Source organism: Dendrobates tinctorius, unplaced genomic scaffold (genome assembly GCF_039654945.1).
Source record: "Dendrobates tinctorius isolate UK_male_01 unplaced genomic scaffold, ASM3965494v1 ptg000191l, whole genome shotgun sequence".
NCBI classification, from domain to species: domain Eukaryota; kingdom Metazoa; phylum Chordata; class Amphibia; order Anura; family Dendrobatidae; genus Dendrobates; species Dendrobates tinctorius.
This window is the reverse complement of record NW_027361858.1, coordinates 19,279,743-19,301,198: the sequence shown is the minus strand read 5'-3', so window position 1 is coordinate 19,301,198 and position 21,456 is coordinate 19,279,743. Positions and strand designations below refer to the sequence as shown.

At 42.2% G+C, this 21,456-nt stretch overlaps 1 protein-coding gene across 4 annotated transcripts in view; it reads right to left on the bottom strand.

Moving 5' to 3' along the window:
- The window catches only part of CNTLN (centlein), a 494,856-nt gene that overhangs the window by 40,735 nt on the left and 432,665 nt on the right, over positions 1-21,456 (bottom strand). For all 4 annotated transcript variants that reach the window (XM_073552475.1, XM_073552478.1, XM_073552476.1 and 1 more), the window contains exons 25-26: positions 7,418-7,606; positions 4,232-4,309 (exon numbers count right to left, since the gene is read on the bottom strand). In XM_073552475.1, the coding sequence (XP_073408576.1) occupies positions 4,232-4,309; positions 7,418-7,606 (267 nt within the window). The remainder of the gene's footprint in view (positions 1-4,231; positions 4,310-7,417; positions 7,607-21,456) is intronic.

The following is a 21,456-nucleotide window of genomic DNA, read 5'->3' as shown; positions in this document are numbered from 1 at the left end:
CCTGCCCACGACCGGGGGGGGGGGGACGGGGGGGCGCGGACCTTCCATGGCGCCGCAAAAACTGGTGCTACTTACTGGCGCGGGCTGCTCCGCACCGCACTCTCAATCTGCAGCCACGCTCAGCCAAGAATGGCCGGTGGCATCCGCCGGCTAAGGGCTCCAGCCCCAGATCTTCGCCGCAGGAGCCCTCCCAGGCCCTTCTCCTCACTGACGATCCTCTTCGGCTTCCCAGTTCAGGTATGTGAGGGGGCCTTGAAAAATAGGACGGTGCAGGCACCCTAACCCCATCTAACCCCTTCAAGGGGTGAGGAGAGGGACCGTCCGCCGCCTTGCAGCACCGCAGTCTAAGCATTGGTGGAGCAGTGGGGGCCGCACGGACTAGTCTTGTGCCTCTGTACCGCCCATGGTTTCAATACCTAGGGGTGGTCAGGGCTAAATCCGGCATCGTGTCCCACGTCGCAGGAGAGGATACATGGACACTCGCACGTTGTCGCCCGTTGTTGGTTTGGGGAAATCGGACCCTTTCAATAAGATCCGTTGCCCCTGTCTAATCTTCATGGAAAAAGTCTGGAGCAAAAAAACAGACGTGTGCCTCCATGGACACTAAGCAAAAAACTGTTTTCCGCCCGCAATAGGGGCGAGGGTGTATACGGCGGAGGAGCTAACCTCTTTTTTTCACTTAGTGTCAGCCTCCAAGTGGCAGAAGCATATACCCACAGTATCTGTGTCCCCCAATGAGGCGCAGGAGAAAAAAACAAACAAGAAAATATATACAAACGCATTTAAAAACTGTAAATCACGGGCTTTAAATAAAGTATCACCATAACGTCATTTCTCCTACAATTATTTAATATGAATAGGCTGTGAAGCTACCATTTAACAGGTGGTTTTGCCGGCTGTAATGCAGCTTTCATGTCGCAGTGCTTTGCATCGGATTTTCATCAGTGTATGGTCACTTTTTACAATCAATGTTTTGATTTTTCATGTGCAGTGATTTTTCACAAATTAAAAAAAAAAAAAAAAAAAAAAAAGAGTTTGCATAGCTTCTCCCATCCATTATATATTTAATCATAGCCTGCGTACGGATAATAGATTGCATGCAAATGATTCTCAAGGACCCACAGACTTGTATGGACAATTTTGCTCAAAACAGTCACATTTTCATGACTTTTGGAATAACATGTACATGTGAACAGAACCCATAGATTAGAAGGCTTGGGCTACACTTGACATGCATGTGTCACACCAAAGCAGTTCTCAGTGTAACTTGTCAGCGAGTTGCTGTTGCGCGATTATTGTAAAGCTCAGATGATGCGGTCAATGAACAGCCAAGTCGCCTGCAAGCTGCATGTCACAGTTTGACAAGTGAGACACATGCGACCTGCAACCTGCAACAGAAAATCTAACTCATTAAGAAACATTTGTGTCGCAGTGGGTTGCAATGAGACAATAGGAAATCATTAGAGGCGATGTCGGAATGTGACACGTGTCGCCGTAGAACACTAGCCCAGTGTTTCCCAAACTCCAGTCCATGCGGCCCCAACAGATCATGATTTCAGGATTTCGTCAGTATTGTACAGGTGATGGAATGATTATCAGAAATGGTGGCAGGTTCCCTCACCTGTGCAACACTAAGGAAATCCTGAAAACATGATCTGTTGGGGTCCGCAAGGACTGGAGTTTGGGAAACATTGACCTAGCCTAATGGGTACACACAGATAGAACACGTACATGACTCATACATGTCTGATATAGGGCGTAGTGCAATTTTATTAAAGGGAACCTTTTCAATAGATTGATACTGCTCAAACCACTGGGCTCATGAATCAAAGCCAGGTTACCAGGTATGACTTATTCTCAGATGCCTTCAGTCCAGTTGATTAACAAATCTCTGCCTATGTATACACACATGTGAGAGACTTGTCAATCAACTGGCGTGGTGCGGGGAGCAGAAGGTCACATCAAACTATTCAGGGCAAATTCCTTCAACAGAACTGCCAATAAATAGTTATGTAGAAATCAACAGTGGTACTTTCTAGGAAAGTTAGCAATGAAGACCTGCATATACTGCCTAATTCTAAGAACATATCTCAGTGCATACCAACGACATCCTACTGTACTAATTGCCATAGTCACATCAAGTAATACCGCACTGTGTTTTTAACACAAATAGTGAATTATAAGCTGATCTTGAGGAGAGATAAAATTGTTCCTTTTTCTCAAGTTGGCTATGCACTCCAGGGCCTAATAAAGCTTCTTCATTGGTCTCAAGAAGGGACATTCATTGGCTTCTAAAAGCATTATCAGGGGATAATAACATATGTAATAAAATATGTAATCACTATAACTGGAATAGTCATTTCCTTTACACATCATTGAATCAAGGCTTTTTTTTTAGAAAGTGTGCTCCTTGTTGTTGTTCACAGATGTTCGAAGTGACCACTGGAAAATATCTCTATTTCTAATATCATTGAACAGATGCTGACGAGGTAAGTCTTCAGAGATAAGCGAAGTGCTATAGTGTTTTTCTAGACAAAGGGAAGTACAGTACGCTAATATTAATGCAATACATATACCCAAAACTATACTTGACTGACCCTTTTATTTGTGACACCCATCTAGCAGCACATTGGGTTAACATTGACCACTAGGTGTTGAAATCATTCTGTAAGAATACTAGCCATGTGGATAGCTTAGAGCATTTGCTGCAAATTAGATGGAGGTACTGACATGCTCCGAACAGCCTTCTCTACCTCGTCCCAGAGAGTCTCTGAGGGGTTAAGATCTGGAGACAGGGAAGCAAGAAAAACTTACTGCCTGCTTCATGGAACCACATCATGACTACTCTATTCTTGTGGCATAGTCCATTGTCCAGCTTAAAATGTCCTTCTGCCTTTGGGTGAACATTTGCCATAAAGATATTAACTTGGTTGGCCACAGTGTTTATATAGGCCTTACTGTTCAAAGGTCCATCCACAAGTGTCAGAGGATCCAAGATTTGCCAAGCAAACATTGCTTACACCACTACTGCACCTCCACCAGCCTGAATTGGTAACATCAGATAGGGAGGGTTAAAGGGAATCTGTCACGCCGTGGGACGTATATTATTATTGTACATTTTTATAGTGCCATTTATTCCATGGCGCTTTACATGTGAAAGGGGCAAATATAGACAACTACAATAAACATGAGCAACACAAGGCACAGACAAGTACAGAAGGAGAGAGGACCCTGCCTGCGAGGGCTCACAGTCTAGTAAGTACATAGAGGTGATAGATATGTTACACTAGTCCTAACTGTATGAGTCATATTTGCAGTCTTGTTGAGAAATTGTATTTTATTTCTGTATGCTAATGATTTCTTAAAAGCTCTGGGGCATGCGGTGCCTGTAAGAAATCTCTGCCTCCTGTCTTCATTATAATACCACCCCCCTCCCATCAGTGTCACAGTGCTGTGTGACGTGTAATGCTCACCTCGAAATCCCGTGCCTGCGTCCTGCAATAGTGTGATTATACATACCTATTCCGCTCTTCTACGGCCATTGGCTTTAGCGTTTTTCTGAGCAGGCAAGGTGCTCTCCCCACATCCTTCCTCCTTGCATAGTTAGGAACCATACAGTTTCTAATGCCCCTGTCACCCATGTATGCATGGTGAGGACAGCACCTTATTTCCTGGCACGCCCGGAGGTCACTGCAATGGAAGTAGAAGTGACTCGCCGGCGCCTGCACAGGAGAACGCTGAAACCAATACCCATAGAAGTGTGGAATAGGTATTGTATAAACGCGCTCATGCAGGGCGCAGGAGTGGGATTCCAGGGCCACCAGGATGCATCACAGGTTAATGTTGGGGCAATGATATGCCTATCTGGCAGAAGATAGCAGACTATAGGGAACCTAGGTTGCAGGAGAATGATAGATGGCACATGGCTATTTTAATTTCTAGCGCACACTAAAAAAAGGTGGTCAACCCCACCCCTTAAAGTCATTCCAACTGCTATTCTGAACAGTCCAGTCTTTTGCTTCTACTCTCGTGAAATTTTACATTGTGTTGCAGTGTAATGCTGGAATTGTGTAAAATAATCACACTTTTTGGATTATTAGATGCAGGATTTCACTGATAATTTATATCTATATTTAAAATATTAGACTGAAGTGGGTGAATAGTATTTAGCATGAAAATGGATTGAAAAAAAAAAAAAAAAAAGAAATCCACTAAGATATATTTCCAATACCTGTCCTTCTAGAAGCTTCATTATGTGGTTCATCCATTCTTTATCATATTCTACTGACCGCTTCACATTTTCTATTTCCTAATGGGAGCAAAGGAGACACAATAATTTATGACAGGTTTATGAAAGCATTATGGACATAGAATAAAAAAAACACATAGCGTTTAAAACACCTTGCATCAAAAGTGACCAGAGTGCTCCATGGATGCATTACACATCCTTATTTTGCTAATAACAAGGAACAATCAATAGCCCTGTATCTCCTATAAAAGCGTGAAATGGCTACATGGACAAGGTCCAGTTTTACCCTGGCTGCATAAAGATTGTGAGGCATGTTCCTTAAATTGCTGAGCAGTCTAGTTTTCCATTACATTAACTACACACCAGCAGTGAAAACTTCATGCTGCAGTATGAATCTATGGGAGAATTTATGGAAAGGAATACGGTGGAATGTGTTCTTTGTGGTGGATTAGGACTTGGAGAGACTTATGGTCAAAAGGTTATGAAAGGACATCCCTATTTACTTTCTCAAGTAAATTTCACTGTTTCCCAAAAAATATGCAGAAATATAGAGGTGTTCCTACATTGCCGCCATTACATGGATGGAAGCAGACAAGTTCTCTAGAATATCATATCTAGAAATGTAGTATACACGTCTCACTAGGACTATCTTACCCAGTTTAAACCACACACAATCCTTAAGGCCCCCATACACAGTAGACTAACGCCATCTGAACCCGCCAATATCAATGTATCAATGGGTGTGGAAGATACTCTAATGTGTATGGGGGCGCCAGCCAATTGTTCGTCAGGGAAGAGGACGATAGGGCATGTCCAATTTTGGATAGCCGATTGCTTTAGCTTTCCGAGATAAGCTGTCAACAAAGAGGTTTCTCAGGAGCTTTCTCATAGAGAACACAGGAGTGCTCAGCCGTCCAAGTGTTCCTGTGTATGGGAGAGATGGCTGTTGACCTAATGATCGTCAAAAGCATTGTTCGCCCGACGGCCATCTAATGCATATGGACACCACTATCATTCCTTTCCTAAAGTTTTACACATTCAGAAAAGAAGTCATCTTCTGGCATGTGCCAAAAGTTCACCTGCCAGACTCACTATATGGTGAGAAAATATTTTACCGTATAGTACATTGCTGTTGACAACTGGCTTGAAGATGGGTTTTTGCTGCTCCTAGATATTGTATTTAAGATATTCTAGAGTTCACAAATTGATTTATTTAATGGTATATAATGACACAACATTGAAAGTAAGGGCCTATTTAGAAGAGCTGACCGCATTTAAATGACCACCTACTGGTTGCATACTGTACAAGCCTATCAGCATTTTGTTCATCTGGTGATTGTTGGCCTATTTAGACCGCCTATTAATTGTAGGTCGTAGATCAGTTATTAGGTTCTTTAGAAGGACGTAGATCTGGGGATTTATTCTGACGGAATATTGGCTGAACTGGATGGACAAATGTCTTTTTTCGGCCTTGCTAATAACTATGTTATTATGTTACAATTTTACATGGAGCTTTACTTAACTTGGATTAAATATAAACCATTTAGAATTTGAATGCCAATACCCCAACACTGCATCAAGATTAGTATCATACGTTAGGTCAGTGGTCCCCATTGGTTCTCCAAAGGAGTAGTTATGACCATACGTACAAGCAGTAAACATTATTACAGACATATCCTATCCACAAAACAATGCAAATTTATATATACTGACAGCTTTCAATTAGAATATCTTTGCACATTCTTGGTTTATTGCTCTACATTTAATACACTGCTCAAAAAAATAAAGGGAACACTTAAACAACAGAATATAACTCCAAGTAAATCAAACTTCTTTGAAATCAAACTGTTCACTTAGGAAGCAACACTGATTGACAATCAATTTCACATGCTGTTGTGCAAATGGAATACACAACAAATGGAAATCATTGGCAATTATCAATACACCCTCAATAAAGGAGTGGTTCTGCAGGTGGGGACCACAGACCACATCTCAGTACCAATGCTTTCTGGCTGATGTTGGTTGTGCTTTCACACCCGTGGTAGCATGAGATGGACTCTACAACCCACATAAGTGGCTCAGGTAGTGCAGCTCATCCAGGATGGCACATCAATGTGAGCTGTGGCAAGAAGGTTTGCTGTGTCTGTCAGCATAGTATCCAGAGGCGCTACCAGGAGACAGGCCAGTACACCAGGAGATGTGGAGAGGGCCGTAGGAGGGCAACCTCAGCCTTTGTACAAGGAGGAACAGGAGGAGCACTGCCAGAGACCTGCAAAATGACCTCCAGCAGGCCACAAATGTGCATGTGTCTGCACAAACGGTTAGAAACCGACTCCATGAGGATGGTCCGAGTGCCCAACATTCACAGATGGGGGGGTTGTGCTCACAGCCCAACACAGTGTTGCTTCCTAAGTGGACAGTTTGATTTCACAGAAGTTTGATTTACTTGGGAGTTATATTCTGTTGTTTAAGTGTCCCCTTTATTTTTTGAGCAGTGTATATATGCTCCATTTTGAGTAGTGGTGTTACAGATAAAAAGGAAAGAATAGTAAACCGGGCTTATGTGCGAGTACGGGCAGTAGAGCACCATGTAACAGACCGCTTATTAATGCAGTAATGTAGAATGGAAGCGTTTGCGGATGACAGACGATAATGTGTATCAGGTCTTTGAAAATAATTATTCTTAATTATAATTTGCTGAACATGTATACATTTGTATTTATATAATTTTTATTGCGTTTTCAAGGTAAACTTGAAACGAAAATCAAGGAAAGGAAAATTTTATTGGGGAAAGGAAAATTTTAGAGGAATTACAATTTACATAGTGGGGAGAATGCAGGAAAAAAGTCACAAAGATATACAAACAATATTGTCAACAATACATAATAGTTGCTATATAATTTACACTTGAGAGAATTTAATTGTGTATAAATCTGTAATACTTTTTAGGCTCTTTTCTTTTTGCAAATCTCTGCATTTAAACTATAAAAAGCAAAAAAGGCATACTGAAAACACAGTATAAAAATATCATAATCTCGTTGACAGCCCTAAATTACTCACAGACAATACAAAAAAGAAAGAGGTAGAAAATGAAAAAAAAAAAACAAACAAACATAAAACATAATAATTCTGAATAGAAAAAAAATAATTTAAAGTTAGTTTACATACCTCCTCGTCTGGGACCTCTAGCATATCGCTGAGGTCAGAGTGTGACATGTTGAGGATGCTGGCAGCCAGGGACTGGGCTCTGTGTACAGACTGTTGAGACGGGCCACTTAAGGACTCTTGCAATATTTTGGATTGTCTAACGTTATTTCTCATTTCGCACACGTCCAACTGGAGTTCTTTTGCCAAGCTCTTTTCAAGTAAGAGAAAAAAGTGGTGTTAGCTGGTAAGTACAATTCTTCAAACGACTTTCATATCCTCTCTTTTATCATAATTGTTCTTAAACCTTTATGTAAGTAAAGTCTCCTGCCACCAAAATATTTCTTCACCTATATTAACCCCTTTAAAGGGATGGTCCAAAGGCAAACTATTTTTCCCCATTCAGTCCCATAATCAAAGCTATTTTCTAATATACTTGCTTTAAAAATTCACAAAATTTACCATCTATCTTTGTATTTTTTTCTCTACTTCCTGTCTGATGATGATTCGTTTGAGTATGCCCTGTGCATGCTGGGATACTCAAATAAAGGGAAATCAGAGCAGGGGACAGAGGCTGTAGTCATTGTCACAGCCTCTGCCCCTCCCTGAAATGAAGCATCATCAGGGCAGAGACTGAGGTCATTGTCACAGCCCCCTCCCCTGTGATGCTCCGTTCAGGGGCAGTGCTGTCCCTGCTGTGACCCTGAGTGTCTCACTTGTGCAGTGTCTCCCCCACCGCCCTACACAATGAGCGCAGCGTCCGATCTGCTGTCTCTCTCTCTCTCTCCTTCCCAGCCAGCGGTTCCTTTAAATTTCCTCATTTTCAGGATCCGTCTGAAAACGGATCCTGTGCCATCCGTTCACATCAGTTGAGAACGGATCCGCTTGTCTGACTTTTTGGCGGATTTGAACTGATGCAAAAAACTGAAGTGTGAAAGAGGCCTTAGCTGACTAGTAATGAGCAGGCAGCAGAGCGGTGTTGCTATACCCAGCGTTCAGGAGGACTAGCGCCACCCCTGCAGGTGACATCACTGGTTTCTGCCGGGTATAGTGAAACCGCTCTGTTACCGGCTTATTACTATTCAGCTAAGCAGACTGGAAGCTGCGCTCATTGCACAGGGCGCTGGAGGAGACACAGTGACAGAGCAGGGACCAACCTTTGAAACGAGCGTGACTGATAACTTCGTTTCAGGGAGGGGGCAGGGGCTGTGATAGTGACTGCAGCCTCGTTCCCCTGATAACGCTGTTTCAGGGAGGGGGCAGGGGCTGTGATAGTGACTGCAGCCTCGTTCCCCTGGTAACGTTTTGTTTCAGGGAGGGGGCAGGGGCTGTGATAGTGACTGCAGCCTCGTTCCCCTGGTAACGTTTTGTTTCAGGGAGGGGGCAGGGGCTGTGATAGTGACTGCAGCCTCGTTCCCCTGGTAACGTTTTGTTTCAGGGAGGGGGCAGGGGCTGTGATAGTGACTGCAGCCTCATTCCCCTGATAACGCTTTGTTTCAGGGAGGGGGCAGGGGCTGTGACAGTGACTGCAGCCTCGTTCCCCTGGTAACGTTTTGTTTCAGGGAGGGGGCAGGGGCTGTGATAGTGACTGCAGCCTCGTTCCCCTGGTAACGTTTTGTTTCAGGGAGGGGGCAGGGGCTGTGATAGTGACTGCAGCCTCGTTCCCCTGATAACGTTTTGTTTCAGGGAGGGGGCAGGGGCTCTGACAGTGACTGCAGCCTCGTTCCCCTGGTAACGTTTTGTTTCAGGGAGGGGGCAGGGGCTGTGATAGTGACTGCAGCCTCGTTCCCCTGATAACGCTTTGTTTCAGGGAGGGGGCAGGGGCTGTGACAGTGACTGCAGCCTCGTTCCCCTGGTAACGTTTTGTTTCAGGGAGGGGGCAGGGGCTGTGACAGTGACTGCAGCCTCGTTCCCCTGGTAACGTTTTGTTTCAGGGAGGGGGCAGGGGCTGTGATAGTGACTGCAGCCTCGTTCCCCTGATAACGCTTTATTTCAGGGAGGGGGCAGGGGCTGTGACAGTGACTGCAGCCTCTTTCCCCTGATAACGCTTTGTTTCAGGGAGGGGGCAGGGGCTGTGACAATGACTGCAGCCTCAGCCCCAATTACGCTTTGTTTCAGGGAGGGGGCAGGGACTGGCAATGACAGCAGTCTCTGTCCCCTGATGATGCTGAGTTTCAGGGAAGAGCAGATGCTGTGACAAAGACAGCAGCCTCTGCTCTGATGACGCTTTGAGTATCTCAGCATGCACTGGTGACACTCAAACGAATCGTCATCACATAGTGTAGATGGGGAACTGTAGGGAATTTGTAAAGTAAGTATATTAGAAAATAGCTTGGTTTATAGGACTAAATAGATAGGGAAAAATTCTTTGCCTTCGGACCACTCCTTTAAAGACTTGTTCAGTTTGGACCTTTATGACAAAGTATTTTTTCAATGCCACGTTCCAGAAGCCATCTTAGCACATATTTTTATTTGTTCATCAATGTACCTGAAATGAGGATATAATTTTGCAGGATAAATTGTATTTGTCAGTGGTAGCATTTTGGGGTACAAACTATTTATCAAACTTTTCTTAACTCTTTATAGGTAGAAATAGGAAAAAAAAACAGCAGTAACTATTGTTGTTTTTTTGTCGTTTTCATTTTTCTGCTATTCTCATGCTGCACTAATAAGATGTTAACTTTATTCTGATGACTGGAGTAAGGAGTAACATCTCTGGCGAAGCTCAAGAAGGGTGTACGCCAGAGAAGAGCCATCAGATTCATTAAGTAGTGTGGTGTTCCTCTCATATAGGTGTGTGTGTTTCTGCATCATGTTCTGAGAGGCATAAGTTTTGTATTTTATATTTTTATACAAAGCTTGTTTTTTATTTTACATTACTAACTGTGATATTCATAGGTAACATTTTTCAATCACTTTTTATTTAGCTTACTGTGAAGTGGGATGAAAAAAATAGCAATTCTAACATTGTTTTTTCTAATATTTTTGGGGAATTCACTGTGAGGGATAAATAACCTGAGTATGTGATCTTACCGTATTTTTCGGACTATAAGACGCACCACAAATTATCAGAAAGAAAATGGGGGAAAAAAATTAATGCGTCAAATGGGGGTATGTCTTACAGTCCTGAATTCATCTTACCTGGGGGGGGGGTTCAGCTGTGCTGGTCGCAGCAGGAGTCGGGCGATTCTTCTGGTGGTCCGACACTGCAGGGCGATGATCTCGCTCCCATCCCAGCCTGGTGTGGCAGTTTCGGCAGTGCTCGGTGCTGCTGAGGGCTCTTGCGACAGGGTGCGGCAGTTTCGGCGGTGCATAGTGCTGTGGGAGGCTCCGGCGACATGGTGCGGCAGTTTCGGGGCTGCTCGGTGCTGCGTGGGCTCCGACAACATTATGTGAAAGTCCGAAGCCTCCGCAGTTCTATTGGCTTGCCTTGATGCTGTGGCCTCTGGGAAAATGGCTGCCCGGAGGCAGTGCATGCGCAGATTGAGATCTCGGCAACGTGATCTCGTCCTGGGATCTTGGGAGCCGAGATCTCAATCTACGCATGCGCCGCCTCCGGCAGCAATTTTCCCGGAGGCCAGATTGATTCCATTGGTGCAGATTGAGATCTCGGCAACGAGATCTCGGAGCCAAGATCTCAATTTGCACATGCGAAGCCTCCAGTGGTAATTTTACCGGAGGCTAGAGCATTGAGGCAATAGAACTGCGGGGGGGGCTTCGGGCTTTCACATAATGTCGCTGGGGCCTCTCCACAGCACTGAGCACCGCAGAAACTGCTGCACCATGTTTCCGGAGCTCCCCCGCAGCAGTGAACACCGCTGAAACTGCCGAATCAGGCTGGAATGGGAGCAAGATCATCACCCTGCAGTGTCGGACCACTGGAAGCATCACCCGACTCCTGCTGCCACCACACTAACTGTAAGCACATTCGACTATAAGACGCACCCCCATTTTCCCCCAAAATTTTTTGGAAACTTGGTACTTTGGTGGTCCTATGTATTACATTTTTCTGTCAGTGCTTGACGACAAGTAGTTTATCAGGCCCTGCCTCTGGCAGAATCTGATTGGCAGACTCGAAGGCATTTGTCAGGCCTTTGGTTGCCAAAGCAACAGATTCTCACCCCTCAGTCTTGCTGCGGGGGTGTCGAAGAGCTAAGAGAGGGAGTGCTCTCTCTCTGTCAAACTGCTCCTGTCCTGCTCTCACTACTGACAAAGGTATATGAGGAATTAAACTATAGGGATCATCAAGGACACCGATCCTAACAGTTACAGTAGGAGCCCGGCTGAACAAAACACTCAGGCTTTTGCAGCTGTTTGCATCAGTACAGAAACTGCATCTTTAAGTGACATGCTTATGTTGGATATGTACGTATACAGTGGGGCAAAAAAGTATTTAGTCAGTCAGCAATAGTGCAAGTTCCACCACTTAAAAAGATGAGAGGCGTCTGTAATTTACATCATAGGTAGACCTCAACTATGGGAGACAAACTGAGAAAAAAAAATCCAGAAAATCACATTGTCTGTTTTTTTTTTCTTTTATTTGCATATTATGGTAGAAAATAAGTATTTGGTCACAAACAAAATTTCATCTCAATACTTTGTGATATATCCTTTGTTGGCAATGAGAGGTCAAACGTTTTCTGTAAGTCTTCACAAGGTTGCCACACACTGTTGTTGGTATGTTGGCCCATTCCTCCATGCAGATCTCCTCTAGAGCAGTGATATTTTTGGCTTTTCGCTTGGCAACACGGACTTTCAACTCCCTCCAAAGGTTTTCTATAGGGTTGAGATCTGTAGACTGGCTAGGCCACTCCAGGGCCTTGAAATGCTTCTTACGAAGCCACTCCTTTGTTGCCCTGGCGGTGTGCTTTGGATCATTTTCATGTTGAAAGACCCAGCCACGTTTCATCATCAATGCCCTTGCTGATGGAAGGAGGTTTGCACTCAAAATCTCACGATACATGGCCCCATTCATTCTTTCATGTACCCGGATCAGTCGTCCTGGCCCCTTTGCAGAGAAACAGCCCCAAAGCATGATGTTTCCACCACCATGCTTTACAGTAGGTATGGTGTTTGATGGATGCAACTCAGTATTCTTTTTCCTCCAAACACAACAAGTTGTGTTTCTACCAAACAGTTCCAGTTTGGTTTCATCAGACCATAGGACATTCTCCCAAAACTCCTCTGGATCATCCAAATGCTCTCTAGCAAACTTCAGACGGGCCCGGACATGTACAGGCTTAAGCAGTGGGACACGTCTGGCACTGCAGGATCTGAGTCCATGGTGGCGTAGTGTGTTACTTATGGTAGGCCTTGTTCCATTGGTCCCAGCTCTCTGCAGTTCATTCACTAGGTCCCCCCGCGTGGTTCTGGGATTTTTGCTCACCGTTCTTGTGATCATTCTGACCCCACGGGGTGGGATTTTGCGTGGAGCACCAGATCGAGGGAGATTATCAGTGGTCTTGTATGTCTTCCATTTTCTAATTATTGCTCCCACAGTTGATTTCTTCACTCCAAGCTGGTTGGCTATTGCAGATTCAGTCTTCCCAGCCTGGTGCAGGGCTACAATTTTGTTTCTGGTGTCCTTTGACAGCTCTTTGGTCTTCACCATAGTGGAGTTTGGAGTCAGACTGTTTGAGGGTGTGCACAGGTGTCTTTTTATACTGATAACAAGTTTAAACAGGTGCCATTACTACAGGTAATGAGTGGAGGAAAGAGGAGACTCTTAAAGAAGAAGTTACAGGTCTGTGAGAGCCAGAAATCTTGATTGCTTGTTTCTAACCAAATACTTATTTTCCACCATAATATGCAAATAAAAGGAAAAAAACCAGACAATGTGATTTTCTGGATTTTTTTTTCTCAGTTTGTCTCCCATAGTTGAGGTCTACCTATGATGTAAATTACAGACGCCTCTCATCTTTTTAAGTGGTGGAACTTGCACTATTGCTGACTGACTAAATACTTTTTTGCCCCACTGTATATAATTAAAGGTTTAATCTATTCCTTATTCACACCTATTAGACTAGAAGTTTTAGTCAGAGACCTCTTTTCCTAGAGTATCTAGGAGCTTCTAGTGTATCACTACCTGTTACAGTGGCTTGCGAAAGTCTTCACCCCTTTGACTTTTTACCTATTTTGTTACTTTTAAACCAGTGTTTAAATATTTTTGTAATCCGATTTGTGTCTGATGCATCAGCACTAAATAGTCTAAGTTGGTAAAGTGAGAAAAATAAAGGCATAAATTAAATTTCTGGGATCAAATAACTAAAAATTGTCAAGTGCATATGTATTCACCCTTTTTCCTATGAATCCCCTAAAAATTTTTGGTGCAAGCAATTACCTTCATAAGTCACATGGTAAGTGAAAGGAAGTCCACCTGTGTGCAATCTAAGGGTCACATGGTCTGTCGGTTTATTCTCAACTTATCTGAAAGGCCAAAGAAGCTGCAAGACCATTAAGCAAGAGGCATCACTAACCAATCCCCAACAAAGACGACCAAGGAGATCTCCAAACAAGTCAGGGACAAAGTTATTGAGAAGTACAAGTCAGGGTTGGGTTATAAAAAAATATCCCAATCTCTCATGATTCCCCGAAGCACCATCAAATTCATTATCATCAAATGGAAAGAACATGGTACCACAACAAACCTGCCAAGAGAGAGCTGCCCAACAAAACTCTCAGCCTGGGCAAGGAGGGCATTAATCCGAGAGCTAGCACAGAGACAATAGGTAACCCTGAATGACCTGCAGGGTTCCCAATCAGAGACTGGAGTATTTGATCATGTGGAAAGCTGATGAAGACTAATCCAAAGAGACTTGCAGCTGTAATTGCAGCAAAAGGAGGCTTTATAAAGTACTCAATTTGAAGGGTAGGGGGGTAAATAGTTATGCACACTGAAGTTTAGTTATTTTATCCTATTCGCTGTCTGCTTCACTAAAAAAAGAAAATCAAATGTTCACAGTTGTAGGCATGTCCTTTACATGAACTGATGCAAACCCTCAAAAAAAAAAAGTCAAATTTCAGGTTGTGAGGTAGCAAAACATGAAAAATGCAAGAATACTTTTGCAAGCCACTGTATACAAGGAGTACTATCTACGCACCAAGACATTAATCCCGAACAGTTTGTTGCTCTAGCTCTGTCGGAAGCTATCATGGCCAATGAGGGGGGCCTGTTTGGTCACCAACATATTTCAATCCCCACCCGCACTGCATCAGGATAAATGCTCTGCCAGCCTATGTGGACTCTGCTGAATACAACCCATTTCATAATAAAGTCTGGACAAACAACAATCATACACATTCTGATTTCTATTGCACAGTAATCACTGCAGTGTTCATATTCATGTGTTTATTGTAGTCTGCAAAATGAAAGCATGTACGCAGACCAGAGGGCACCCAGGCACCAACTGACGAAGAATTACAGGAATTCAATAATCTAAGTATTTTTTTTATTTGTTATTTTGAGAACGCAAAGCCTCTGAAAAAATTTTCATAGGAGAAGATCCCTTTAAAGGGAACTGAGTTTTCCCAATATAAATGAAAGCCACCACCTTTAATGCCTCTTTTACAGCAGTCTAGCCACCTGTTCACAAGTCCCCAACACCTTCTGCATATCCCAAAAAGTACCTTTTATAATCCTCCCATGTGACGTGCTTCAGTTCAATGGGCGTCGCTAGTCTTGCTCGGCACCTCCTCTATCCCGCAAATCATAGAATCATAGAATGGTAGAGTTGGAAGGGACCTCCTGGGCCATCTGGTCCAACCCCCTGCTCAAAGCAGGATTCGCTAAATCATCCCAGTCAGATGTCTGTCAAGCCTCTGTTTGAAGATTTCCATTGAAGGAGAACTCACCACTTCTCATGGCAGCTTGTTCCACTCATTGATCACTCTAACTGTCAAAAAGTTTTTTCTAATATCTAATCTGTGTCTCCTCCCATTCAGTTTCATCCCATTGCTTCTAGTCTTTCCTTGTGCAAATGAGAATAAAGTTGATCCTTCTACAATGTGACAGCCCTTTAGATATTTGCAGACAGCTATTAAGTCTCCTCTCAGTCTCCTCTTTTGCAAACTAAACATTCCCAAATCCTGCAACCTTTCCTCATAAGACAGGGTTTGCAGACCGGTCACCATTCTGGTTGCTCTTTTCAGAACTTGCCGTCACCTAGCCCTGACTTATGTTACTGACACATTTTAGGTCATCCAAACAGTGCCCTCAATCTCGCGTCTGTGCAGGTGTACTTCTCTCAGACCTGCAAAGGGCAGAGCAAAGTGCTGTAATACGCATGCACTGGGAGAGATCAAAGAGCGCCTATGACCTGGAAGTAAAGCCGGGGCATGGCAAATACAGTACTTAGTCTTGCACTCAGCAGGTCAGAGCGAATTCCATCTACGGAGGAGGGAGATTGGGGGAGCTGTGTGGATGACGTACAACTAGACATCCACATTAAGAAAGCAGGACGGCGGCGATTGCGATGATAAAGGAGGCGTTGGATCAAGACAAGATACAGCCATTGGACTGCTTGGCATTGGGGGATTATAAAAGGTATTTTATGGACATGGAAAAGGTGTTGGGGATTTATGTACAGGTTTCTAGTCTGCTGTAAAACTGGCATTAAAGGTGATGGCTTTAGTTAATATTGGGAAAACCTGGTGACAGGATCCCATTAAACATCGTGAAAAAAGCATTAATGATATATAAATGTAGTTCCGGAAGTTAAGAGAAAGTAGTAATGTCTACAGATGGTACTAGTAGACCAACACACAACACTAGCCAAGTCTTGTCCTCAATGTAAGAAAAGGTCATCCATATTCCGAGTATTACAATCCTAATAATACACGTTTAACCTCCAATTCCTCTAAATCAAATGTTTTAGGTAAATCAGCAGTGGTGTGTCACAGGCACCAGACTACCTTGACTGGTGAGTTTTAATAATGAAGCTTCCACCCATTAAGACATTCACTGTATTTTATGTCCGGTTCCTGCATGCATCAGTAACCATATGCCAAACGCGAGCGGTGAGCGTTCAGCTACCGGCTTCATTCATTAAAATCCACAGAGTGTGTTATTCTGTTTACAGTCTAATAGATATTCACTGTCATTGTTCAGGCTTCTGATTCAATTTGCCTAAATCCCAGCTGCAGAGTAATCCTGATGGAGATTAAGTTAATTTATCATCAATATCAATGGTGGAGTATCATCTGTAATAAGTGCTGTCTCTGCCTCACAAAGGTGACACGTTCTTTTTTGCTTTTCCAATAAGGACGGTATAAAGGGATGATAATGTTCTGGCTGTAAATTCCCATTAGGGCCTGCAGATTATAAACAAGCATTGAATGGATGCCGCCAGATCAGAAAAAGAACCGCTTGGACAAATTTTTTTTTTTCTTTTAATGCTTTACTTGAGGTTAGAAAGTTACAAATCTACATTGACTAAGAAATCGTACCCCTTGTTTTTTACATCTTTCTTCCCCTTATTGTTCCTGTGCCCAGCAGCCTTTAAGGCAAATATTTTTAGCCATCTCCATCATTTTGTCTAGTTACATCTAGTATTGCCGCCCTAATTATAAAATATTCATCTCTGATACATTTTACATTATAAAGGAGACTTGTCAAGCTAAGTGAGCCAGAATGTGAGCACAATTTGTACTAAATAAAAGTCTTTCATGACTAAAGTTATTAGTCGATGGGACATCCGACAAGACAACCCCTTCTAAATCACTATATTTTCCCTATCTTAAATAATAATCACTATACTTACCTCTTGTGTGGGTGCCATTTCAGCGCCTGGTCTCCTGACACTGTCACAAAAGCCCAGCAGTCAATCAGCAACTGCTTCATTGTCACCTCCTTCTGAAAAAACTGACATCTTGAGAAAACTGCACCCCTCAAGGTGCTCAGAACCACATTCAAGAAGTTTATTCATTCTCACAGTAATTGATGGAATGTGGAAGGAAAAAATGAACATTTTAATTTTCTTCACAAAAATTTTACTTTAGACCCCAATTTTTTTATTTTCACAAGGGTAACAGGAGAAAACGAACCCCAAAATTTGTTGTGCAACTTCTCCAGATACCCCATATTGCTGGAATCATTAGTGAAACCCATGTCATGTTTGGAGAGCCCCTGATGTGCCAAAAGAGTGGAAACCCCCATTTTGGAAACTAGATCTCTCAAGGAGTTTATCTAGATGTTTGGCGAGTACCTTGAACCCCCAGGTGTTTCACAGAAGTACATAACGTTAAGCCGTGAAAATAATAATAATAATAAATAAAAAATTCCCACAAAAATGTTCTTTTAGCTCCAAATGTTTTATTTTCACAAGGGTAACAGGAGAAAATTAACCTCAAAATATGCTGTACAATTTTTCCTGAGTACACAGGTACCCCATATGTTGGGGGAAAACTACGGTTTGGGCGCACGTCAGGGCCCAGAAAGCATGGAGTTTTGGAACGCAGATTTTGATGGAATGTTTTGTGGGTGTCATGTCGTGTAAGGAGAAGCCTTGACGTGGAAGAGTGGAAAGCCCCCACAAGAGACCCCGTTTTGAAAACTAGACCACTCAAGGAATTTATCTGATGTGAGCACATCCACAGGTGCTTAACAGAATTTTACTACATTAATTTGTGAAAATGAAAAAAATATATATTTTTCTCCTATAAAAATGTTGCTTTAGCCCCAATTTTTTTTCATTTTCACAAGCATAGCAGGAGATAATGGACCAAAAACTTTGTTATACAATTTCTCCGGAGTTCACAGATACCTCATATGTGGTTGAAAACTATTTTTGAGGCACAGTGCAACGCTCAGAAAGGAAGAAGCACCATTCAGATTTTTCTGGACTGGTTTGACGGTGCCATGTCATAATGGTAGAGCCCCTCAGGTTTCAGAACAGCAGAATCCCCCAAAACTGACTCCATTTTACAAACTACAACTTTCAAATTCATCTAGGGGTGCAGAGATCATATTGACACCACAGGTGTCACAGAATTTTATACCATTGGGCAGTGAAGAAAAAATAATTACATTTTTAACACAAAAATTTTGTTTTAGACCCAGATTTTACACTTTCAAATTGGGAAATGGGTAAAAATGGCACGAAAATTTCTCCCACAATTTTTGCTTTATGTAGAAATACCCCATATGTGGCTGTACAGTACTACTTAGCCACACGGCAACAATTCGGAGGGACAGGGTACTATTTGCCTTCTGGAGCGCATTTTCCTAAAATAGTTTGCGGACTCCACATACAGAGCCACCGTTGATTAAGACAACTTTATTCTTCAGGTCGATGCAATTACAGTGATCACAGATTTATAGCATCATTTTATGTTTGGCTGCTATCACACACTTTACACCCCTTAGTGACCACCAATACGTCTTTTTATTGACCTGCGATAAAAAAGATTAGCATCCACTGGCGGGAGACAATCCAGCAGCTGTCGGCTGTACACTATAGCTGACAAATTGCTGTATCAGCCACGATCAGTGTTGGTACCAACTATAATAGTTTAACCCCTTAAATGCTGCTGTCAATAAAGATTACAGCACCTAGATGGTTAATGTGTGCTCGCTCCATCTTTAACCTCATCGGCATCCTGAGATCTTGATCGTGTGGTCCTGATGCTTGCCATGGCAATTCATGAACAAATAATGACCTAAAAGTCTTCCAGCTCTAGTAGCCGGTTCTGAAGATATCAACATTTAGGTGGTGAAAATAAATGTCTTTATTCCTGTCATGTCTCTTTGTATTAAGTCTTGAAGAGCACCTGAAGGGTTAATAAATTACCTGAAAGCAACTTTGAATATGTTGAGGGGTGCGTTTTTTTAAATGGTATAAATTTGGGGGTTGTAAAGCAAATATATAATGTTTTTGTGTGGTAGGACTATCAGGATTAAAGGGATAATCATTCAAAGTTGGAAAATGCATTTATTTTTTTACATTTTGTAAAGTCTCTGATATTTTTATAAACAAACGGAGAAAATACAGCCAAATTTACCATTATCATAAAGTACAATGTGTCACAAAAAAACAATCTCAAGATCAATGGGATCTGTTGAAGCGTTCCAGAGTTATTACCACATAAAGTGATAATGGTAAGATTAATATATATATTGGAGGAAGACACATGTAGTGTTGAAACATATCGTCCAAAAGGGACTGGCTGTATGCAAAATTGTTATTGAAGCAACCTGGAACTTTTCAATGGATAAATAATTAAAATTTTACTCTACCATTGGACTGATCGCTGGAGAAAGAAAAACCATTTCTCTTATATGGATTAATTTATCCCTATCCGTTTTCTGTGCGAACTGTAACCACAGGCTGGAAGTATTCCTGGTTTCTTCAAAGCGGTGAGCTGGCTGTCCCGAAGAACTTTTTTTTCTAATACATATATATATATATGTGTGTATATACAGTATATATAGAGCAAAAACAAGTTTTTGCATCACCATATTTTGAGAACTATAAGTTTTCTATATTTCTGTCGACAAAGTCATCTGAGAGCTTATTTTTTGGGGGACGAGCCAAAGTTTTGTTTATAGCATTTTCAGGCACATAACATTTATTAATCGCTTTCCATTCAGATTTTTGGAAGGCGGAATGAACAAAATCCAGCGATTCAAGAATTGTTTCTATGCCGTTCATCGTGTGGGGTAGAATTGATAAGGCCGCTTTTTGGGTCAGTTTAACAAAGCAACCCCAGTAAAACCTACATAAACACAAGGAGACCATGCTTCCTCCATAATTCTAACTCTAGACCCCATGCTAATCTTTGAGACCCTGTATAAAATTAGTCACTTTATTTTTTGGAGATTTTCGGGGGGGGGGAGGGGAGGGGGGTGAATCTGAACTATATAAGCATATAAACACCCCACATGACAAGCACATGTTTATGTACATGCGTTGCTACTATCACAGTTAGGATAGATCCTTTTTAATAGACCCTTTATTATTAAAATTTGTTTAAATGTTATACAAAGCAAAAGGTTAAAAAAATAAAATATCTGTGACGCTTAACAGTGTTTCTTGTAGTTAAAAAAAGAAATAAAAGGTCGCATATTGTAAAGGTTCTTGTTGGATTGACATGGTATTAACCAAACAACGGTAGAGCAGTATCAAAGCCATGTAAGCGCGTCTCAGCCTATAATATCAATGAACCAGGTGCATGTAAAATGCAAACAGAGCCTTCGGAGTATAATTCAAAGCTGAGCACTCAAGAGTTTGCTTGTTTCAGGGCGCCGAGGTGGATAGTCACAGCTTACTGATAAAGTAAAATGTGAGCCGTCTCCGGGGCCCAAGAGATGTCATGTTGAATAATGCTGGCGATAATACAGCATAGATGAGTGGCTCTGTCATGTCTAACAAAGCAGGATAAAATATTTTATATGACAGAAGGAGCCATCCCCTTATCTCCTATAAATTACACAAATGTTCTTTTTATTACAGAGAAAGTGTCTAAAATTCATGAAAGCACAGTGGACCGATCGCAGATATCTAAATTCCATTGTGGCCCACAGATCTATTTGCAAATAACCTCACCCCATTAAGGCCAACAACCCAAAAAGTTAGAGAGCGTATGTCACAGAGTCGAATCTCCCGAAGTGCAATATTTCTTCTGCTAGCACTAAACGCTGAAGGGCACATGCCAAGTTTGCATTTATGCATCTAATATTTTCTATGCTAATAATCCTGTCTACCTCTCTCGATTAACCTTGTTGCAATATGTCAGTGATCTATCCAAATAAAACACTGCCAGTAATAAAGATGAAGGACCTAGGCACCAACTAACTAAAGAGTGGGCAGTCTAGGAGTAGATAGAAGCAGGGAGTGAACCAGTCAATCATTCCCACATGGAGCATCCTACACACAGTAATGCTGGCGAGATCATCCATTTTCGAGCAATCAACATTGCAAGAAAAGACAGGATTAAAATGACAAGGTTGTCCTGGAACTATGCAACATGTGATTTTACCGCCATGTTGCATGAGCTGATGAGACAGTGGTGTATATATAACTTACTGACACACATCTTTCAATCAATATTTTGTTTCCTAGTTTCTT